This window comes from Marmota monax, unplaced genomic scaffold (genome assembly GCF_021218885.2).
Source record: "Marmota monax isolate L192 unplaced genomic scaffold, Marmota_monax_Labrador192_F-V1.1 WCK01_AAM20220418_F8-fsc00063, whole genome shotgun sequence".
In the NCBI taxonomy this organism is placed as follows: Eukaryota; Metazoa; Chordata; class Mammalia; order Rodentia; family Sciuridae; genus Marmota; species Marmota monax.
Window position 1 is genome coordinate 1,836,059 of NW_026693726.1, and position 22,053 is coordinate 1,858,111.

The 22,053-nt window shown below is 41.0% G+C and overlaps 1 protein-coding gene across 6 annotated transcripts in view; it reads left to right on the forward strand.

Moving 5' to 3' along the window:
* The first annotated feature begins 1,379 nt into the window (after positions 1-1,379).
* Positions 1,380-22,053, forward strand: part of Jph1 (junctophilin 1) — a 79,744-nt gene continuing 59,070 nt past the window's right edge. For all 6 annotated transcript variants that reach the window (XM_046460568.2, XM_046460569.2, XM_046460572.2 and 3 more), the window contains exons 1-2: positions 1,380-1,906; positions 7,070-7,829. In XM_046460568.2, the coding sequence (XP_046316524.1) occupies positions 1,528-1,906; positions 7,070-7,829 (1,139 nt within the window). In that variant the 5' untranslated portion in view covers positions 1,380-1,527. The remainder of the gene's footprint in view (positions 1,907-7,069; positions 7,830-22,053) is intronic.

Sequence of the window (22,053 nt, forward strand, 5' to 3'; positions counted from 1 at the left end):
TGTCCAGTACCAAATCCCTAATTCTTGGCTGGGCACTGCTCTCACAGTATACCCAGTTATTACCTAACATAAAAAAAAGCAAATCTAGTTATTTCTATTCAGAAAATAATGAAACCATTTTAAAAGTTTAAGGGCTGGAGGGGCAGCTCATTGGTAAAGCACTGCCTCATATACATGAGGCCCTGGAGTTCCGGCCCTACCCCCTACACACACTCACACCTCAAACACGTACACACACAAAGTTTAGAAGAGGTATCTAAAGTGAATTCAACAAGGCAGTGTTGTAGCTGGAAAGTGGATCAGCTGACACCTGTCCCTAGTTTTGTAGGTCACAGCCTCTTTGTTAGTTTAGAGCACTGTTTTACTTACCGTTCATCCTTGAAAACTTCTATTTACTTTCTTAAATTGAGCATACCAGTGGAGATGTGTCAAGTGTACATTTCAGGCACATATACAATACATACAGACTGAGTCTTCTGCCTGTTGGGTACACAGCTCCAGGATCAAGGATTTCTAAGGTTGTGAAGAACAACAAATGAGGCATTAAGGTAAGCAGGCTCTAATGGAAAAGAAAGCATCCTGTGCCCCTCCAAAAACAGCTTTAAAACCTCTTCTTCGTTATTACAAATAAAAACTAACCAATTTATCCTGTGCTTTTTCAAACTGCACTGCTCTCCCTCAGTATCTTCATTAAAGAAACGCAAACACATGTGCTTTGAAATGGGTAGGTGTAAAAGAACATTCTGCACAATTATATCTAGGCTGCCTCAGATTTATATCACATGCATACATATATTTGGAGAACATTAATTCACAATGACAGCTGAGCATGACAAATGCAACAGTACACAAGTTGGAATGCTGGAAAAAATGCAACTACAAACCCCATGCAGACAAACACATACAATGAGTTTTCCCTCATCACACACGTGGCCGCACTTACAAGGAGCTTAAGCACAATTGAAAAACCCCAAACACCGGAGGCTCCGGCGCCGCGAGCTGCCCCCACACATGGAGCCGCGCCTTCATCTACAAGCGTGATTGTCGCGCGTCCCCGGGTACACTTGCCCTCCCACCCGCATCCCACTGCGCGAACACACGCGCGCCCGCCCGCCAGGGAAGCGGCGGCTCCCGGGGGCTGGGGGCAGGGCCCGTGGGGCGGGATCGCCGCGGGGCCGGGCCTCTGCGCCTGGGGAGGGGACGGGGGGCGGGCGCGGGGCGGCGCCCGGCTCACGTGGGCGGGCTGGAGCAGCTGAAGGTCCGCTCGGGAGCCTGGGCTGTCCTCTCGCGCGCGGCGCTGGCCGGGGCGGCGGCGGAGGAGGAGGAGGAGAAAGGCGGCGGTGGCGGCGGCGAAAGAGGAGGGGAGGACGGGGGCGGCATCGGACTGGAGCCGAGCGGCGGCGCGAGCTGCCCGGGGCGCAGTCGTGAGCTCGCCCGCCGGGCCCCCACCCCCGAGCTACACCCTGCCGTGCCTAGCTCTGCCCGCGTCCGTGCCCCCGCGGGGAGCGCGCCGGGGCTGCCCCCCGAATGACGGGCGGAAGGTTCGACTTCGACGATGGCGGCACCTACTGCGGCGGCTGGGAGGAGGGCAAGGCGCACGGGCATGGCATCTGCACGGGGCCCAAGGGCCAGGGCGAGTACTCGGGCTCCTGGTCGCACGGCTTCGAGGTGGTCGGAGGCTACACCTGGCCCAGCGGCAACACCTACCAGGGCTACTGGGCTCAGGGCAAGCGGCACGGGCTGGGGGTGGAAACGAAGGGCAAGTGGATGTACCGGGGGGAGTGGTCACATGGTTTCAAGGGGCGCTACGGGGTCCGGCAGAGCCTGTGCACCCCCGCTCGCTACGAGGGTACCTGGAGTAACGGGCTGCAGGACGGGTACGGCGTGGAGACCTACGGGGACGGAGGTGAGCGGCGTCGCGGGCGGCTCAGCTGCTCCGCGAGACGGTGCGGTGGGCATTGCCCAGGCTGCGGGGAAGCGGGGAGGACGCGAAGCGCACATGTCCAGAAACCCGCCAAAACACCTGGGGAAGCCTCCCACCCACTTCCCGCGCCCTCCCTCCCCCGGGAGGGTGCGTTGGGATGGGACTGGTGCGTGAGGGTTTAGTCTGACCCTGTTCTTGAAGCGGGCGATGTGTCCACACCCGGGGGAGTGAGGCGTGAATATACCTGGCCGGCGCCAGCGCTGCACTGCCACCAGGAGGGAGCGCCGCCCGGGAGGGTTGGGCTGGAGAGAGGACGCTGTCACTTGAGCCCGTCTCATTACGTTCCTGATCCCTCCCTCTCCCGGCCGGGTTTGAAATCACCACTCCCGTGGAGTTAGAGCGAACGCCTTGAGCTTGTGAGGCTGCCGGTCTGTGCTGACGGCTCCTCGGATTGGTTTCACGTGGAGTCTCGTATTTCGCATTTGGTCCTCTAGTAGCCTAAAGATAGAAGCCAGAACCCCATAACTAGGATGTTGGGGAATTGAACCTTATTTAGGGTGCATTTGGAAACGTCCTGATCATGGGAGCAGAGAGGCCACCTGATACAGGTGGGATTCAAGGGGTGTGTGTTTTTCTTTCTAGTTTTCTTTTGCTTCCTTAAAGTGCTGGTTTTCTATCAAAAGAATAGTAATCTTTGCAGACCATTGGACAAATTAATGGGAAAATATTTTAGAAATGGGCAGTGAAGTTTCCATTTTAAAAAAATTGAAAGATGTGTTCCTATAGCTGCAAAATTAGCAACAATTTTGCTTCTGAGAATGTCATTACTGAAAACTGATTTGCATTAAGGTGTTGACCTAAACAGTATTCCTGACTGTGAACCAAAATCACCTTATTTTAATATTTAACAATATTTGGGAAAGAAATTTTGTATACAGTAGGACAGAAGTTCCTTTTTTAAATTGGGAAAAGTATACATATTGAAACAGGTGTCAAAAGTTGAATTTGTATGCAAAACTGAGAAAGATGAATGTCATGCATTCGCAAGGTACACTTTCTGATAATAAACATTATCATATTTAATTGAAAAGGATTGTGTGGAGGCGATCACCTTTTGGAATTAAGCCGCTCAGAGTTAAAGGATATTAAAGGGATCCAATTAAAAGTTTCTCCAGCCCACTGCAACCCCAGTTATGCCATTGCTTATATAAAAGCTTATACAATTTGTACACTTCACTTACTCAGAATACTTGGGCCGTGTTTCAAATGCAAAACAGCAGAATGGTAGGATTGGCTAAAAAGGACATCTTTTCATCCTACAGTATAAATAAAAGATATGGTTCTCATGGATTTAAAAAAAAACTTTAATACTTTTCTATGGGCTGTATGAGTCCTGAATTCCATAGTAGTTAATCGGGGGCCCTTAAATGTTCTCAATGGACATAACATGCCTTGGTTGACAGCTCTATATTTGTTAATTTGTGACTAGATTTTTATTGGAAGCCCTAGCTCTACTACATAACTAAATTCCATGCTCAAAAGTGGAATGCCAAATTTACTTTTTAAAAGTGGACATTATTTTATAACCCTTTTAGAAGACTGTGAATAGTTCTCTCACTTCAGTTTTAGGTTAAAAATAGTTTCCTTTTTAAGTTACTAGTTATTAAACAAAATCTCTTGGTTTAGAGTATTCATTATACCTGGTAATCAAAATATATATAGCACAGTAAAATCTATCTATGTATGTGTTGTAGAAACCCAAATAAGTCTTCAGAATTACTTTATGAATAATCTGTCTTCTGTTTATTAACTCAACCTTAAAATTTGGCATTGCCATAGTACTGTAGTTTTCTACCAAAAACCCCAAAATCCTAATGTGCTACAAATAGAAATTTTAAAAAAAACCTTAAAAAATCACTTTTGAATGTCAACACTCTGCTGTTGACTGTTTTTTCCCTCAGATGTCACTTCATTAGAAAAAATCCTTTAATAATAAAATAGTCTAAATGGAAGTATATTGCTATAACTTATTTTTGGTCAAAGTAAGAATTATCACTTTCCCTATTCTTCTAAAGATAAGTTATTTTTGCCTCCATTCTCTGTACCACCACATATTCATTCCTGTACACCTCCTTATAGATTTAGGGAAAATTTAATTCCATGTATTTTGTGGTAACATTGAACTAAAGGTTAAGAAGGAAGTAATGATTCCATCTGAAAGTTATCAATTTATTAGTGATTTGTGTGTGAAGTATTGCTGAACTAGAAACCCCTTGAGTGTTAATTAAGAATAAATTAGCAGCATACTCCAGAAATCCAAATCTAAGGTACATGGAATTTTTTGTGCATATTCTGATCTACTGTACTGTTTTTTCACCTGTCATAAAACTATTGAAAATATTTAGGAATACCCGTTATTTTGTTAACTATCTTTGTAGCATATAAACTTAAGTTTGGCACGGAGCAGTCCAAATTTGACTGAATTTCATTCTGAATTGGATGCTTTCCACTACAAGAGTGTGCAGTTAAAACAGCTAGATCTAAAAAATCAGTTCCAAAGTGAACACAATTTAAAACAAAACCTATAAAAATAATTTTTATGCCTGTGAAATTTGCATCTCTATTTTAGGAATCAAGAGAAACTAATTACAACTTTATTTGAGCAGCAGGAAGAAATTGGAACCCACCTGCTTTATAAAGAAATAGGCCCTTTTTTTCTAGGTTCATTGACTAAACTAAACCTATTTTAAATTTCAGATGAACTACTTGCAGTTTGACTGTAAAATGGTTTCTAGCAATGCCATGGAGGAATTCTGTCATACTGTGATTTTTACAAAATAGGGGGGGATTGTGGCCAATGCTGCTATTCCTGCCCCCTCCCTATTGGACAGTTAAGCAGAGATTTAAACTTTCTAATTATTGCTCTTGCTTTAAACAGCCTGGATTTTCAAGCAATACTTCTTTAGAAATTCCATATACTGATCTTATTTTGGAGATACTAACTTGAGGAAACTATCTATTAATTTTCCATCAATGTTAAACATTTACCAAGATGATTATGTTTTAAGAAGTGTAAATATGTATTGATATCAAATAATATTTTTATAAACTGTCCTGGCAAAACAAACATCATGTAGAAAAGTTAAAAGAATATTATTACAGCAATTTTAAATATTAAAATAAGGTGGTTTGTTTTACTAAACATATATCAGATTATATAACTTTTATTCTAGAATTTAGATTTTATCTATATAGGCAAAGTCAAAGTTGAACTTTTCCTAATAATTCAGTTCCCTTTCCTGTTGTGGCAGTGTTTGGTGATTGCAAATATTCAGTAGGAAGCTTCTAACCCTAAAATGTTATTATACAACTATCCTTTGGAGTTTATCCTTTTGAGAAAGCTATGGCTCACCCATCCCTTTAGAAGCTCATAGATGTCAGGTTAAGAGCACATCTATGAAGAATATAATATTCACAGTACCAGACCCACTTAGTATTCCATTGTTGCTCTACTGTTGTCTGTTTATATGATGGAAATATGTCAGAATGGTCAGAAAGTGAAGGTAGTCTTGGAATTGGCATCATTACAGTTTTAGCTTTTACGTGCAATGAAATAATCAGCCTTTGTTTACACAAATCAGTATCATTATTGCTCAGTATATTAAAAATAAATGTATCCCATCTATAAGAAACCTGTGCATGGTAATATAAAATGCAAAGGGCAAGATAAAAAATCTCCATACTCAGAAAGAATAAGGTGCAGACAGACCATAATCAGGATTTATTTTCTGACATCATAAATTGTCATGATTAACATAGAAGTAATTACATTTAAAAATTCCAGATAGCTGCTTTTGGGGATACTATAGTGTAAAATTTTGCTTTGTTTAAAGAAAATGGGCTTGACATTGAAAAGGGAATTCTAAATTCCTTAATTTAACCTTCATTTCCTCAAAAAATTATTTAAAAACCTGTACCAAGTTATTTAGACATTTGTACTTATTTAGTAGAAAAACATTTCAGATTATTCTGTAGAAAACACTTCAGATTATTCTCTCTCTGAAAAAGCGAACACTATTCATTGAAAAACTGATCTGGTACTAACAGTTTTAATGGATACTCTCAAGTACATCTTTTCTCAAGATAGGTTTCCTCTGGCCTTATCTCAGTTTTTCCAGTGCTAATGAGAGTATTCTTTTCAGCCACCATAGCTGTATAGTCATCAAACATCCAGCTTCCACAGGACACATAAGCCAGAATTTGGGGATTTTGTGATCCTTTTTGAAGTAATTTCTTCCCTCAAGGTGTTTCCAGTCTGTAATGTGATTTACACTGTACTGGTAAAGGCTGGGTAAATCTATAAAGAGAAGGCCAGGAGAAACAGGTTTAGCAAGTAATATGGTATAAAACTTCATCTTTTCACTTGAAGGGCAAAATGTTAAGCAAATTGCTCATTTTTTTTCCCATGATGGTTCGCTATATTCAGGATGGATATTGTATTTGTCAAGTCACTCAGCTCAGAAAGGTTCACCCAAATCCAAATTGTATATTTTATATATTAAATGGTTTTCCCTAACCTAAAAATAAGATGCTGAGTGTGACAGAAAATCTAAGACCACTCATTTGACAACCCATGTCCCAGGCATTCAGATCACTGCTAGTCATTTTAAGCCTTTGTGCTTGTTGGAATATTATACTAACATAGACCTAAGTCATTTTTAGAAATTTTCAGCTAAATTAATAAATTAGAATAAGATTTACAAATAGTTCATTTCATCTTCTGTTGCACTGCCTTCCTAAGGAATTTTTGATATATTTCAAAGAGGAAAAGTTGTTGCCTAATGTTTGCTCTGTTTGTATTAGAAGGGAATGGTTTTCACTCAGAAAAATTTAATGAAATTTAGAATAAAAAATTATCCGACTTTTAGAAAAATCCTATACAGTTGAAGTCATAAGGCCAAAATTGCAGGGCCGAAATTTAAAAGTGGATGAAAAGTATATCCTAGGGTAGACTTGGAAGTGTGTCCTATTTGACCTTGGGCCTACCTGCCCTGTGCTCTGAGTTATCCCAGTAGTCCCAGTGCTCACAGGTGTCGCACCCATGTACCCCTGACTCATGCTGTGCTTTCTTGCGATCTCTCCAAGGTACCTACCAGGGCCAGTGGGCTGGAGGCATGCGGCACGGCTACGGTGTGCGCCAGAGTGTGCCCTATGGCATGGCCACGGTGATCCGCTCGCCCCTGCGCACCTCGCTGGCCTCCCTGCGCAGCGAGCAGAGCAATGGCAGCGTGCTCCATGACGCTGCGGCTGCAGCTGACAGCCCGGCAGGCACCCGCGGAGGCTTCGTGCTCAACTTCCACGCTGATGCCGAGCTTGGAGGCAAGAAAAAGGGCGGCCTCTTCCGCAGGGGCTCCCTTCTGGGAAGCATGAAACTTCGCAAGTCCGAGTCCAAGTCTTCCATCTCCAGCAAGCGGAGCTCCGTCCGCAGCGACGCAGCCATGAGCAGAATTAGTTCCAGCGATGCCAACTCCACCATCAGCTTTGGCGACGTCGATTGTGATTTTTGCCCCGTGGAAGACCACGTGGACGCCACCACCACTGAAACCTACATGGGCGAGTGGAAGAACGACAAGCGCAATGGTTTCGGCATCAGCGAGCGCTCCAACGGCATGAAGTATGAAGGCGAGTGGGCAAATAACAAGAGGCATGGATATGGCTGTACCGTGTTCCCTGATGGCTCCAAAGAAGAGGGAAAATACAAAAATAATATTCTGGTCCGTGGAATAAGGAAGCAGCTTATACCAATAAGAAATACAAAAACTAGGGAGAAGGTGGACAGAGCAATAGAAGGCGCGCAAAGGGCAGCCGCCATGGCGAGAACCAAAGTGGAAATTGCGAATTCAAGGTATGTAAGTGCAAGGTGGGTGGTTTTGCTGAGTCGGGTCAGTCAGAATATTTTGTCTGTTAATCTGCTGGTGACATCACAAATAGGTTTCTTCACTTGCCAAAAATGAGCCCAGTAGAATAAAAGTCAGAGATGATGTACTCGTGCTCTTCTGAAAATTTACATCACCAAAAAATGTTGAAGATTCATCATACTCCCTTTCCTGTTCTAACTTATTTAACAGCATGATGGTGTTCACTCAGACCCTATGCACCTCTTCCTGAGTCCAGGAAGTTACCTTTTTAAAGAACAAACCTCTGAAATACTGCTACAGAGAGCTCTGTTTTGTGTGCCGTAGAGACAATCTCTCTCTGCATAGAAATATACCCAGTATTAATGTGTACCTTTATTCTAATGTTTGAGTTGAACAGATGTACAGCTCCCTCTGTAAAATTATCATGAATTCAAATTTTATTGAAGTCTTATAGGTGAAATTGGTTTTAAGAAAGCCACAAAGATCTAGATATGGCAAAAGTAGAAAGTTAAGATAAGATCTAGTGTGTGTAGTTTTAAACAACAGAGCTCCTCTGTATGAGAAAGTCAAAGAGACTGAGGCTTTTAAGAATGTCCACATTCTGTGCAGGAAAGATTAGATCATTGGTATATTAAAAGGAAAGGGGTCCAGGGAACTTGACATGGACAGATGGGACACTCACTGTGCCAAGGTTGGAAGAAAAAGCAGTAGAGAAGGGCTGGAGTGGGAGAATAAGGGTGAATAATAGATTGATAATGGGGCAGTAGGGTCAGGAGAACTTTGTACTTGAAGTTTACCATTAAAATCTAGATTTGGGGATTCAGCAAGAGGGCTGGAGGGATATGTTGGGAATAAAATTTTATTAGGTATGAGTATCATAGGTTAGACAAAAAGAAAGGAAAAAAGTTGGTTATATGTGGAGATTTTGATGCATATTTAGGTAGATACCTACTGGCTGTAGTTTTGTGTGACTTGAAGCATCAGTTTGGCATAGAATGTTAAAAATTCTGTTTCTGTCTCAGTAGTAACTCTTCCACCTCTTTTTGAAACTGCAAAGTATTAGCATGTCTTCAACTTTTTATTCTTAGCATTGAGTTAATGGACACCTCCCCCTTTTCAATTGAACCTTATGAAATTTCTGATATCTTAACTTTTTGGTGTATGAAAAATGGGCAGTTTTATATGATTCAACTTAATACTTCTGGACTTATAGAGAGTTTGTTGTTGCTGCTGCTGTTTTATTTTTAATGCTATCTTAGGGCCACTATTTACTTCTGAGCATCCCAAACACTAATTGGAAAGTGAAAGAGGCCATCTTTTTTTTTTTTTGCATTATTTTTAGATAGATATTATGTTGACAGTCCTCAAGGTTTTCCTCTTCATCCCAAACTGAATCCTATTTTAAAGTGAATGTTTCCTGTTCACCAACACAAACTTTCATGAAGGATTTTTTTCCATCTTCCCCACAGAGCATTTTTTATAAAAACTACCTTTTTTAGTTGTAGATGGACACAATATCTTTATTTTTTATTTGTTTGTTTTTATGTGATGCTGAGTATCGAACCCATGAGAAGCAACTGCTCTACCACTGAGCCAGAATCCCATCCCGAACATCTTTTATTGTAGATCATGGTTCTCTCTGGTCAGCAAGTCTACTTTCAGTTTACTTGTCAGCTGGGTTACTTGGCACGTCTAATCTTGCTGGTTTCCCTGGCCCTCAGCTAATTTTCAGAGCAACTTTATACCTTTTGCTAGGCCCAAGCCTCTAATTTTAAATGCATTCCTGGATTCTTCCATTTTTTTTTTTCACATTACAACCTAGTGTATACTAAAGGCAAGTTCATTCTTGACAGATGATAAACCGGTACAGACAATCTAGCAAATGACTTATTATTGGCTTTTATGACTAGTTTAAATTGGAGGAAACTACATGATACAAGGGGGCTACTTGTGATGCAGAGATGATCTTTGATTATGTTAGTCTCATGAAAACCTATTTACCCAAGTCCTATTCACATTCTCTCTTTTGAAAGACTTTTAAGGGTAGCATCATATACTTTGAGAGTACTATATTTTATAGTTATAACCTGGAGAACTTTAGCCTAAAAATCTTATACTTTCAGACAGCTAACTACTACAGATTTCACTTAACTATTTAAAAAACACTCAACTCATCATGCTAAATGCAATAAACCAGCCATGGAAGGACAAATACTGCATGATCCCACTTACATGAGGTATCCAAAATGGTCAAACTCAGAAACTGAATACAGCAGTAGTTGTCACAGAGTGGAGGGGAGGGAAATGGGGAGTTATTGCTGATTAATAGAAAGTTAGTTATGCAAGTTGAATAATTCTAGAGATCTGCCATACATCACTGTGCCCGTAGTTAACAGTACCAGATTGTGCACTTAAAATTAGGTGAGGGCAGGTCTCATGTTAAGTGTTACCCCAATTTAAAAAAATACTGCTATTTGGGTGACATAATAGACAGATTAAAAATAGAAACATTCAACTAAACTTTTATATTTTACTTATTTCAATTTTTTAGACCTTTTCAGATTTATTGCTATAATTACTACTTCAGATATAGAGTTTTGCAACTTGTTTTTGGAGAGGGTAGCTGAAGGACTAACATTCCCCATGTATTAGCTCTTGAGTTTAGAATTCTACTGTCTTTTAAAAAAAGTTTTTAAAAAAAAAATGGAAGATTTTCTTAAGGTTTTAGAGATTGCTGCCTGGAAGGAGGAACTTCTAGCTATGTTATTAATAACTGGCTCTTTGTAATGCCAAAGTATTTGCAAAGTCCTTCCTGGTCCTTCTGCAGTTGCTATTACTATTGAGTTTTGGGTCCCCCCCCCCGCCCAGTGCTGGGATGGAATCCAGTGCCTCGTTCATGCTAGGAACACACTTTATCATTGAATTCCACTGCCAGTCCAATATTTTTGCTTTTAAAAACATTGAAAAATTAAGAACATAAAATGATGGGTTGTCCTGTCCCCAGCCCGGCCCAATCATGTCAGAATAAGAACTAAAAACTAAGACTTCTGGAGCTTACTGCTATGGAAATCACTAGTTCACCAGTAGCAATACAGGAAGATGACCACTTAATAGTTAACAGCCATTCAGTTTGTCCACCCAGATTGTATTGATCTTGATTCTGTTATTTCTTATGTGTTAGAGGCTTTTGTTTGTTTCTTACATCCCAGAAAATATGTCTGCCTTTGTACCTTTACCCCATGTTATCTTACCCCATTTTATCTTAAGCAGAAGATAAAAGTTGACTTTTAGGGACAATAATTGTAGCCTTTAACAGTGTTCCCTAAGGGAGATAGGAGAGATAGAACCAACCACCTTTGGGATCTACAGACTTTGCTTTGTTTCTGTGAAGGGAGAGGGAGTGCTGTTTGTCCCAGTCAACACTTAGGAGGTAGGAGGCTTGTTTCTGCAGTATTGTTGTGCACCCTGCATAATTCTCATGATCATGGAATATGGGCATGACATAATGGTGGGTAGAAGACATCACACAGTAGATGTAGACTCTAGGTACTTTACTGGCGAGTCAAAACTGGAGGAATGTTCATTACTTGCTGAGTCCTAGAAATTTTCTTTAGGTTTCTGCTGCAATGCAAAAAGTACTGTGCTAATGAGATTTAACCAAAAAATTTTCCCCTTTTGTCTTGGTTGAGAGTAAAAATCACTACCCTTAACTAAGAAAAATCTCAACATTGTTTTTAAAGAAATGTTCAAGAGGTGGTAGAGCAACTTGGAATATATTGAGAATTAAGCATGCCTGGCTTTTACTGAAGCTGCTCCATGCCAGTAGCTGACACGCCAACTCTCCGCCTGTAATGCCACCTGTCCTGTTTTGTAGAAGCGCACACTACCCTGGGGGACTTTAGGACAGGGAGAGCCAGCACCCACACCCAGGCCTCTCAGTCTTTCCTTCATCCACATTTACCCAGACTGTTTAGTTGGACCCTTTTGAATCACTGGAATTCTGTTTAGAGCATTGTAACTAAAATGAGTCCCCTGATACTTTCTAGAAAATATAATGGGCAGACTGTGTTTTGGTAGAGAAGACTGAAAGCCCCTAATCTCCAATCTGGAAGAGTCATGAAATCTTGTCTAGTCCAAGGACTTTAATTTCCAAGGCAGAGACTGATCGCTCCAGTTTCGTGTGGTTCCTTAGGTGTTCAGTGGCTGTTTCATCAGCTCTTACCTGCAGTAATTCCTTGCTGTCCCTGTCATTTCAGTCACATTTTTCATCTGGTTATTGTTGACTCCCATCAACTTTTTTAAAAAAGATGTTTTAAAGAAGTTACAGCTGCTTGAGTAAGATGATTAAAGGAAGAACTTTAAGGGAAGGCATTTGATTAAGAGAGCAAATGAGAAGTGACCCTTGGGGAACTGCACTTCTGTGGAAATGAGTATGGACTGGGGTGTAGCTCAATGGTAGGGCACTTGCCCAATATGTGCAGGGCCCTGGGTTTCATCCCCAGCACTGTGAACAAACAGGGAAAGAAATGAGATGATTTGATCATTTAGGAAGGGGTATAGTCAGAAGCAGAGCTTTGTGTGCTCTGAGCCTTGGGGGAAGTAGTTGCCATGCTAGAGGATAGAAGATACACAGGGAGAGTGATGGGAGACAGCTGCCTAAAGCAATCAAGAACCCCAAGTGTTGGCTTATGCTAGCAGGCCATATCAGACCTGTGAGAAGAAACCAGAAGGTGGGAGGTTAGAAAGGTAGTTAGAACTACTCCATTCTGCCCACCTTACCTGACAGTTTCACTCAAGCTAGAGGAGCTCACTGGTGCATAGCTGGCTGATCTCCCAGAATTCCCCTGAAGGGTCAGTAAGTGCGACAGGCCCACCAATCATGTGGGACTGTGCTGCTGCTGTCACCAACCTCTCTCCAACCATTAGTGCCACTTCAGGTGATAACAGTGGCACCTAGACAGGTCATGACCTAGACAGGTCATGTTAGGAAGGAGACTGTTCTCCCTGCTGCCCAGCCTCAGCCCCAACCATAGGACATTGTCACAGGTGTGGCTGGATGAGGCATGGAAGCAGCTGGATAGAATGTGAAGGGCCTCCAGTCTGGGTGAGCTTGCTACTCCATCTGTCCTCAGAACTAGAGGTTGGATTCCATGTTTGCCAGTTTTAGACTTAAAAATAAAAATGATACATGCTCTTCCTGTAGGATTTAAAAAAAAAAAAAAAACTCTTTCCCATACTTTCTATTTAAAAGATACAGTTCCATGCCACACTCCCCTCAAAGTGACTCAGCTGTGCCAGCTTTCTTTACCCGGGGAGGAGAGTTGATGCTCAGTCCTTCCCTCTACATGGTCAACTCCACAGTCCTCATTCAGATTTAGGTATAAAGTCTTTTCCTCACAGGTTCCTGGACCCCACATCCTCCCATTCCACTTCCATCCTCTAGATTTAAATCCCCCCAGTTACTCTAAATTACTATTGCACATCAGTGCATTTGTTGAATATCTCTTGCCACACTGGATTGGGAAAGATGGACTGATCCCAAAGGAGAGTTTGCTCCCTTTTGTGTCTTCATCATGAGCTTAGATTAGGGACATAGGTAAGTGCTCTAGTAAATATTTGATGAATGAAGAATTAACTTCTTACCACTTAGGGTATGAGTGCTCCTTCTAATTTGATTTTCCTGGGCATTTATGAACTACAGTTTGAAGTAAGGAAACTTAGCCCCCAATAATTCATACTAATAGTCCAGAAAGTGCAGAAATTGCAAAAGTGTGGGTCTTAATACCCTTTCAACTTCATTATTATCATTATAAGGCATGGCCAGGGAATAGAGCTTCAAGTTAAGCCAAACTTTTCTGCATTCTTCACAGGTATTGAGCTGATCGGTGGTACATATGAATGTTTCTCTTAAGACATGGCAACTCCAGGGAGTCAACTTATCCTAACTCTAATAATATCGTTTCATCCCGTATACATTTGACATCATGACAGTATATACTAAGTCAGGAAATGGGAGTTTATTGTCTTCTAAAACTCAGTCTGCTGAATATTCAGCTGTCCTTATTACTTTTGAAAATTTTTCTTGTCCTGCCATTTTGGGTCGGGGAGGGGAACATTGTTCTTAAGTTCAAATAATATGATGTCAGTTTAATACATCAGGTTGGGTGGGGTAGATAGAACAGTCCTGTGCAAGATTGCTTGACTTGATTCACACCTCACTCGTTAGTAATTTAAACCCAAAGTCAGCCATGAGTCAGTATATGTTATGGATCCAAATTAAACTGAATACTATTGATTTTTAGGGAAAGATTCATTCTTTGCCAAGTTATTATGAAAGAACAGGACTTTAAAATTTTTAATTTCTATTGCACAGAAGGATACCCTTTCTCTTTCACAAATCAAAATTAATCATTTACATGATTAATCGTTTCTCTTCTGTAATATTAGTGGTCATATTTCTAAAAATCAACCTTAAATTACCTTTTCCATGGCTTTTTTGTTTTGTTTTTGACTGGGGCTCTGATTAATTTTTAGTTAGCACAATGATTTTTGTAGGAAGATGAATTCCTTCTAATGCCTTGTAACTTATTTTGTGAGGAGACTGTTTGACAGGTCAAGTTACAGGAATTTACAGCTAAAAAGAGCTGGGGTTGTAGCTCAGTGGTAGAGAGCTTGCCTGGCACGTGTGAGGCACTGGGTTGATCCTCAGCACCACATAAAAATAAATAAATAAAATGAAGGTACTGTGTCCATCTACAACCCCCTCCCCCAAATATTAAAAATAAAAAAAAGATCATTACGTAATTATTTTCTTTAGTGGTGATGCCTGTCTTATTCCATATCTGCACCTTGGCTGCCCAGCCCCATCCCCACCTATTATAACCAGCACTTCTCTGAACAAGTTCCAGAGGTTTGGTTAAAACCCTCGTCTGAGGCTCACAAAAGTTACTGGAAGCAGAGGCTAATATTCACCTTGCCTTCACCGTAGGATGGTTTTGAAGATTGAATGAAAGAGAATGTCACAGGGCTTTGTAAATGATCAATTAGTGAATTCAGTTAATGTCCAGGGAAGTATTTCAATCCTAATAGTACCATTTTCAAAAGTAAAAGTTGGTAGAAGACCAAGAAGCCAGAGTGGGATGGAGGTAAAATGGAGTGAGGAAGAAAAGGGAAGGAAGAGAAGACTTGGGAGGCAGCGGTAAGCAAAAGGAAAGGGATTAAACCCATCAAGCCCACCACCTGAGCATAGATGTGAGTACATATCAAGATTTGCTGGGGAGGGCTGAGGGGTGATTGCACAGAGTGTACTTAGCATGCACATGACTCTGGGTTCCATCTCTAGCACCAAGTTCTGTGTGGAGTCAATGTTTTTTTTTTTTTTTTGTCAACAGGCAATCATCCAGCTATCTATATATGTATACATATAATGGTTTTCTGTTTTTTTTAATTGATATCAGGAATTAAACCCAGGGATGCTTAACCACTGAGCCATATTTCAAGCCCTTTTTTATATTTTATTTAAAGAAAGGGTCTCACTGAGTTGCTTAGGGCCTTGCTAAATTGCTGAAACTGTCTTTGAACTCGTGATCCTCCTGTTACAGCCTCCTGAGACACTGGGATTATAGGCATATGCCACTGAACCCAGCCAGTTACATATTTTTAAAGACCGAAAAGAAATGGCATATGTATTTCTATTGAATTATGCTGGGCTACTATTCTGAAGACAATATAGGATAATAAGAAAATATTTTTACCTTCATATTGTTTAAGTATGTTTCTGTAGGTCATTATGGTCCTTTTATGCATATTATAATTTTTTATTGTACAGTAAAGATTTAAATGCATGTTTCTCCTCTTTACCAAAGAATTCCTGTCTCCAAGGGGAGAAAGCTTGGAGCCTGATCTAACTTCCTTACATTTGTCTCCATGCTGTTTAAAGAAACAAATGCTTCTCTATCCAGGACACAGGAGCAGGCACCAAGGATTCTCTATGGATGTTCAGAGAGAGCAGCTGGAACCTAAAAGATGACCTCCCAGGGGGCAGCTCTGTCCTGCCCCCAAGGAAGGCCTAGGCTTGGATGCAGTAGTACTAGGAGGTGTAAAGGAGACATGGAGCTCCAGTGGGAGCACCCCTCTTTCAGCTCTGCAGTTACATCACCTGGAGTTTAACAGGCCATTACGCACAACATGGGAACACATTGTGTTAGGAGAACTTGGTAAAACCTTCTTCGGGTATCTTGCTTCTGAAGATCTTTCTTTTAAAACCTCTTGCCCCAGCCCCCCACCCCCACAAGTCCAGGCTCATTCACAAACTCAGAGGCATTGAGGTAGGCATGCATTTCCATGACTAATAAGTAGGTTCAATTGAATACAAATTTAATGAGAATTAGTTGCAGGCCATAATGAATGGAAAGATCACACAGTAATCCAGACTTTTAGGTTATTAAAAACATGAATTTTAAAACTCAAGTCTTGTAGGCATGTCTCTCTATTTTTATTACTGAACAAGGAAGGCCAGGCAGGAGAAGATGCTTTTTTGTGCCATGAATGGGATATGAGATAATATTTAATTATGCAGAAATCTACTTAGTGAAAACTGGCTGGGAAGACTAGAGAAAAAAACAAACCAAAAACCCAGGATGATGGCAAGCGAGGTTTGGGGGACATATATTGACCTTATTTTAACTCTTAGAGTTTGCTTAGATAGTTCAAATTTAAACAGATTCCATCTCATTTAGCTCTGAAATATAACACTGTCCTGGTGGTATAAGTTTGAAGAATTAAAGCAGCAGATTCTTTTTAGTATAGCTTCATCTGTAACAGAAAACACCCTACTATTATGTTTTCTGGAAAGTCCCCCAAATTGGGACAGCATTCATATTCTGGATTTCAGCTTTGACTGGAGAACTCTGTTTGGGGCAAGTGGTAGAGTTGGTGTACAAGCTCACAGAGCTGGGAGGCTGTTCCTAGCAGCAGCTGCCAGGCAGCCGAAGCACCCTGCTCACAACTTTCCATTATGGATTAAGCTGACTTTGCCAATCTCACTTTACTCAAGACACCAGACTGGACGCTTGCAAGACTAGTGCCTTGCAAATCTTTGAGATGCTTTTCTTATTATAGATGAAATATGAACATTGTGTTTAGGAACAGGGTCCAATAAATGCCAAAGGTATTTATGTAAGTCATTCAGCTTTAGTACAAGAGCCTCCTGAGAATAAAATCAAATCAGCTTTTCATAATTTTGCCCTTCTATTTTAATTGGTGTTTCATATTTATTTGTGTAATATGCTAAATGAAAAATAAGCTTCTTTCTCAGAAATTTAATATGTAAGGAATCAAAATTGCCTTCAAAACAGTGTAACACTTTTGAAGTCAATCTTCTTAGAATTTCCATGTGGCCAAAAGAAACTTATTTAAGCCAACTAAAATATATTTATTCACTTTCTAGCAAAACAATAGATTTTATGCCAAACGATCAACAAATAACTTTTGTTGTACTTTTTGCTGATTTTTAAAAACTTCTAAAGAAGGTAAACCTTTTGGCAGATTTTACTCTGTCAAGTTTTGGTCTCAGTTGCTTGGGTCTGGAAGTTCCTGTTTAACTTTTTACATAGATGTGGGATATTTTCAAATTTGATTTTTGAATTTTGAGATTTAATGTATTTTCTTGCATTAGGGGAATGGTTAATCAGAACATGTTGAGGAGATACACCACAGAAACCAGAAATCTAGGGTTCGGGGGTAAGAATGGAGATGTATCAGGTGATGGAGTGTTACCTACCCTCCCACCAACCCTGGTGACTCGTTTCCATCCTCACTCCTGCTTGGCCCAGTGATTTGAAAATCATTTGAGCTGTGGATGTATTTTCTCATTGTATTAACAGATTGTCATGTAAATGTAAAATCATGATTAAGACCTAGTTCTTTTCCTTCATGGAGTCTGGTTAGGCAGATTTTAAAAAGCAGTTACCTATCAGATAATTGGCATGTTGCTGTGAGCTTAGGTAGCACATAGCAGGGGCTTAATCATAGTCTGGGGCTGGAGGCAGGATTCTGCAGGCAGCATCCAGCCTGGCAACCACAGGATGTTTTTTTCCAGAAGACACAGGAGGGTGCAAAGGACAATAGCCCTTATATATTTGAGGGCATGGCAAAATGTGGAATGTCGTTGAAAAAGGGAATGGTAGCTGTGGGGGGTGGGGAGGTCTGAGAGATGAATAATAACGGAAAGACCACTGTGGTAGCAGAGGGATTAGAGAAGGTAAGGGGCAGTAAAACTGGAGACAGATGAAGTAGTCAGCTAGTAACTAGTAATCTGGGTAAGAGCCCACAGGTTGAGCTAAGCAGTGGCAGTGGGGATTGAAAGAAGCAAATGCATGGATGAGAGCCCCCCCACCCCTGCAGACCCACTAGGACTCACCAGGTACTTGAGTAGGTGTGGGAAGAGTCAGAGTGACTCCTGAGCTCCTGGCTTGGCCAGCTGGATGGATGGTGGCCCTGTTTGACTCAGACAGGAAACTTGTGTTTAGGGAGAAAGATGAATTTGGATTTTTCACTTCTTAAATTTTGAAATGCAATCCCAAATGATAACAGAGAACATGGGCCTCGGACTGTGAGAAATTAGCACTGGACTTGTGATCTGCCACAGGGTTCAGTTCAGATCCCAACTCTAAGGAACAAAGATGTTTAGGGACTTACAGAGGAAGGGGAATCCTGTGTGTGTGATACTAGACACAACTCTTTTTAAGAGGTACAGGTCAGCAGCTCCCGCCTTAAATGAGTAGGAATCCATTGCCTGATGACAGTGCAATTCAGGTATCAAAATTTCTGTTCCTGAATTTAAAAAATGATGCTTTCTAAGATTTCTGACCAGGAAAACTACCCAGTGAGCAAGATCCGTTGGATTATTTTTTCCCCTTTGGCAACATCCTGGAACAAAATACCACTCTCACAAATTATTATGCTAAAGAAACATCATTTGGCAAACATTTATTTAGTGCCAGCTCTGTCCAGACATGGCACCAGGCCCCGGGAATACAGAGATTAATAAGAAACCTGCCATTAAAAGCAAATACCCAGCTCAGTTTGTGGTGGTCTTACACAGCTGGCAGATGCTGCAGGGCTACAGGTTGGAGGGACCTCCACCCCAGGAGGCAGCCTGGGCAAGCTCATCACAGACACTTCTCTAGGATCTCTGCACAAGCAGCACTCTCTGTCAACAATGTCCTCACTCCAGGCCAGCTCACTTTGTCTAACTTCTCTTAGTTGTGATTATGTTTAAGGTCCGTAGCAGGCTCAATGACGCAATCTCAGAAAATGTCTCTTCAAATAAGCGATCTTGCCCCTGATAATAGGAACACTTTGAACAGGAAATACATAAAATGTCTACAAATTTCATAATGCAAAAGGGAAAGTGACTAGTGGTTTCTTTTTAAAAGTTTAGAGAATCAAATGATTCCTGCATAGAGTCTGTAGAAATGTGATTAGGTGTGATAGAGGAATCCTGTTAGCAATATTTCGATCCAGAGACATCAAAGTGGTTTGGTAGTGAATTAATTTTTTTGGTAGTGTTTCCAGATAAAGAAGTCATGTAGACATTGCTCAACATTTTCCTAAGGGCATCATACGCTAGTACCTGTGCCCTTCCCATTTTGGTCTGAGGATACTGAGTTGGGTGAAACCTTTGGGCCACATAGACAGTCAACAGCTCTTGAGGGGTTATCTGGTGCCTGGATTTGTGGTGTGACCTTGACATCTATTATCTCCTCTAATCTCCATCACGACCCTGTGAGTCTGTAGGAAATTAATGGCTCCAGTCTGAGTCTCAGGCAGCATAACCGGCTTTTCATCTCTGGGTTTAGAGAATTGGGTTAGGAATGTTTTCTTGAACCCATGTACTTTTCTTCAGTTCATAAAGGTCAAGCTGTCAGGGAATGGCATTATTTAGTCACAAACTTCGATTTACCACTGTGCCATTGAAAAGATGTTATTCTTCAACTGCCACAAAATTTGCAGGCCAAGCATGAACAGATAATGTCAGTATAATAGAGTAAATCCTAAGAAAAAAAAATGCTATGCAAATGCAAAAGAGGAAGGAACCCTGAAGGCACATGGGGCTTAATGGAATGAGGCTGAGCTTGAGCCGTGAAGAGGAGGGGAGATTAGGCCGGAAGCAAATGGCAGGGATGTTACAGAAGGAAGGAAGCATCAGAGCAGAGATACAATGAAATGAAAGTGTATGTACAGCCTAAGTTCCTGCAAGCAGATGGGCCTGGAAGAACAACTGTTTCTCTAGGGCAAGCAGTGCCCTCTAGGATGGACACCATTTATCCACCCGTGGCGATCACAAGGAGTGCTCAAAAGTTCCTGCTCTTGGGGCTGGAGCTGTAGCTCAGTGGCAGAGCGCTTGCCTAGCATGTGGGAGGCACTGGGTTCAATTCTCAGTACCGCACATAAGAATAAATAAAATGAAGGTCCATCAACAACTAAAAAATATTAAAAAAAAAAAAAGTTCCTGCTTTTCTATCCAGTATCGAATTTAACATTTCTTAGGATGAGGCCCAGAAATTTTCATTTTACAAGCTTCCCAGAGTGTATTCTCAGACACACTGAGGTTTGGTAGGTAGAGACTGGGACATGATAGGCAACAAGATCTAGATTTGGAAGCTGCATTTTTGACTGTTGGCTTTAGGAAGTCTTCAAAGGGATTTGAACAAGGAGCTATCTGCCTTTGAGATGGGTGGTCTGATGTCTTCATGGAGAAGGCATTCAGGGGGCCCAACACTGGAGGCCTGGTCTGGGGAGGAGATTTTGGTAAAGATTCCAGTCAAGGGCAGGAGCCATGGGATAAAATTAGCAGGACTTGGTGTACCGGAAATAGTGGGTGAGGAGAAGAAGCAAGTGTAAGATGTTGTGTGTTGCCCAGGAGGTTAACAGAAAGGTTCATTCATTCCCAGAATATGGATGATTTATTTCAAACATATAAAGCAACCCTTCTTTGTGAGTCTCAATCAATAAAATGGATGCAAGAAGTGGGAAACTTTTCCAAATTATTACAGAAAACCTGAGCCTGGGATCTCATTACTGTGTGAATTTTCCCTCTTCTGCCTGTTTTTGGACCTGACTTTACATACCAATACCAAGGATGTTTCTTATAGAAATTACTCAGGAAACAGTGAGATATCACTGACATTTTCACTTTTCCAACTCCACATTTGTCCTCGGTCAGAGGATTGGTGGATTGAAAGGGAAACATTCCTACGGTGTAAACCATTAGGAATGAAAGTATAATTAGGAAGATCAAAATTAAAAACTTTTTAGAAGTACCCAGGATCATTACATGAATGCTGATCATTCTTTTGTTCATCTCAGAAGTATTATCAAATACACACTTTATACCATGCTGGATCCAAAGGACAAAAGAGGAGTGTGGGCCTGACCCCATCACTGGCTTATAGCCAGACTGAGGTAACACATACAGACAGGAAGTAGTTGAAAAATAGTGCAAAAACAATTCAGCCAGCAGTGTTGAATACAGCCCTGCTCATTCCATGAAGGTTTCAGGACAGTTTATGTAAATGTCATAATGGTTGGGCTTAGAGGAATTAAAAATGATTAATTGGCTTATTCGTCAAGCAGTTCCAATGACTGTTTTTAATTTGGCCTCATATCCTGGTAATGTTTTCTTTTCCCCTCATATTACCGTATGAACTAGACATTAAAAGAATTTTAAAAGTTATCCTTCTTACTCTTCACTAGTTCACAATAACTTTTAGCCCATTGGAATTCTTGAAATCTGATTAGCAAACAGACAGTTGCTAATGTTTAATTCCACAAATTAAAATAAGGGTAAGAAAAGAATATGTAAATAGGGTTTTTCTTTTTCTTTTTTTTTTTTTTTTGCCCTAGAATCTTCAGTGATGTGTTATTTTTGCAGTGTCAAAGTTACTAAACGTTATTGCATTTGAAAGTTTAAATTGTAGTTGCCATATTGGTCACAGTTACAGAGCCACCACTGCATTCCGTGCCTAATAATAAGATCTTTAAAGATGCTACAAGGGAAACAGAAGGCATAAGCCAACAAAGAAAAGAAAATGGGCCTCCCACTCCCCACAGTGTTCATGTAAACACGTGAGTGTATGTGTGAGCACATGCTGGCCTTTAAGAAGCAATGAGTTACAACCAAAGGCAGGAAAATTAGATGGCATGAAT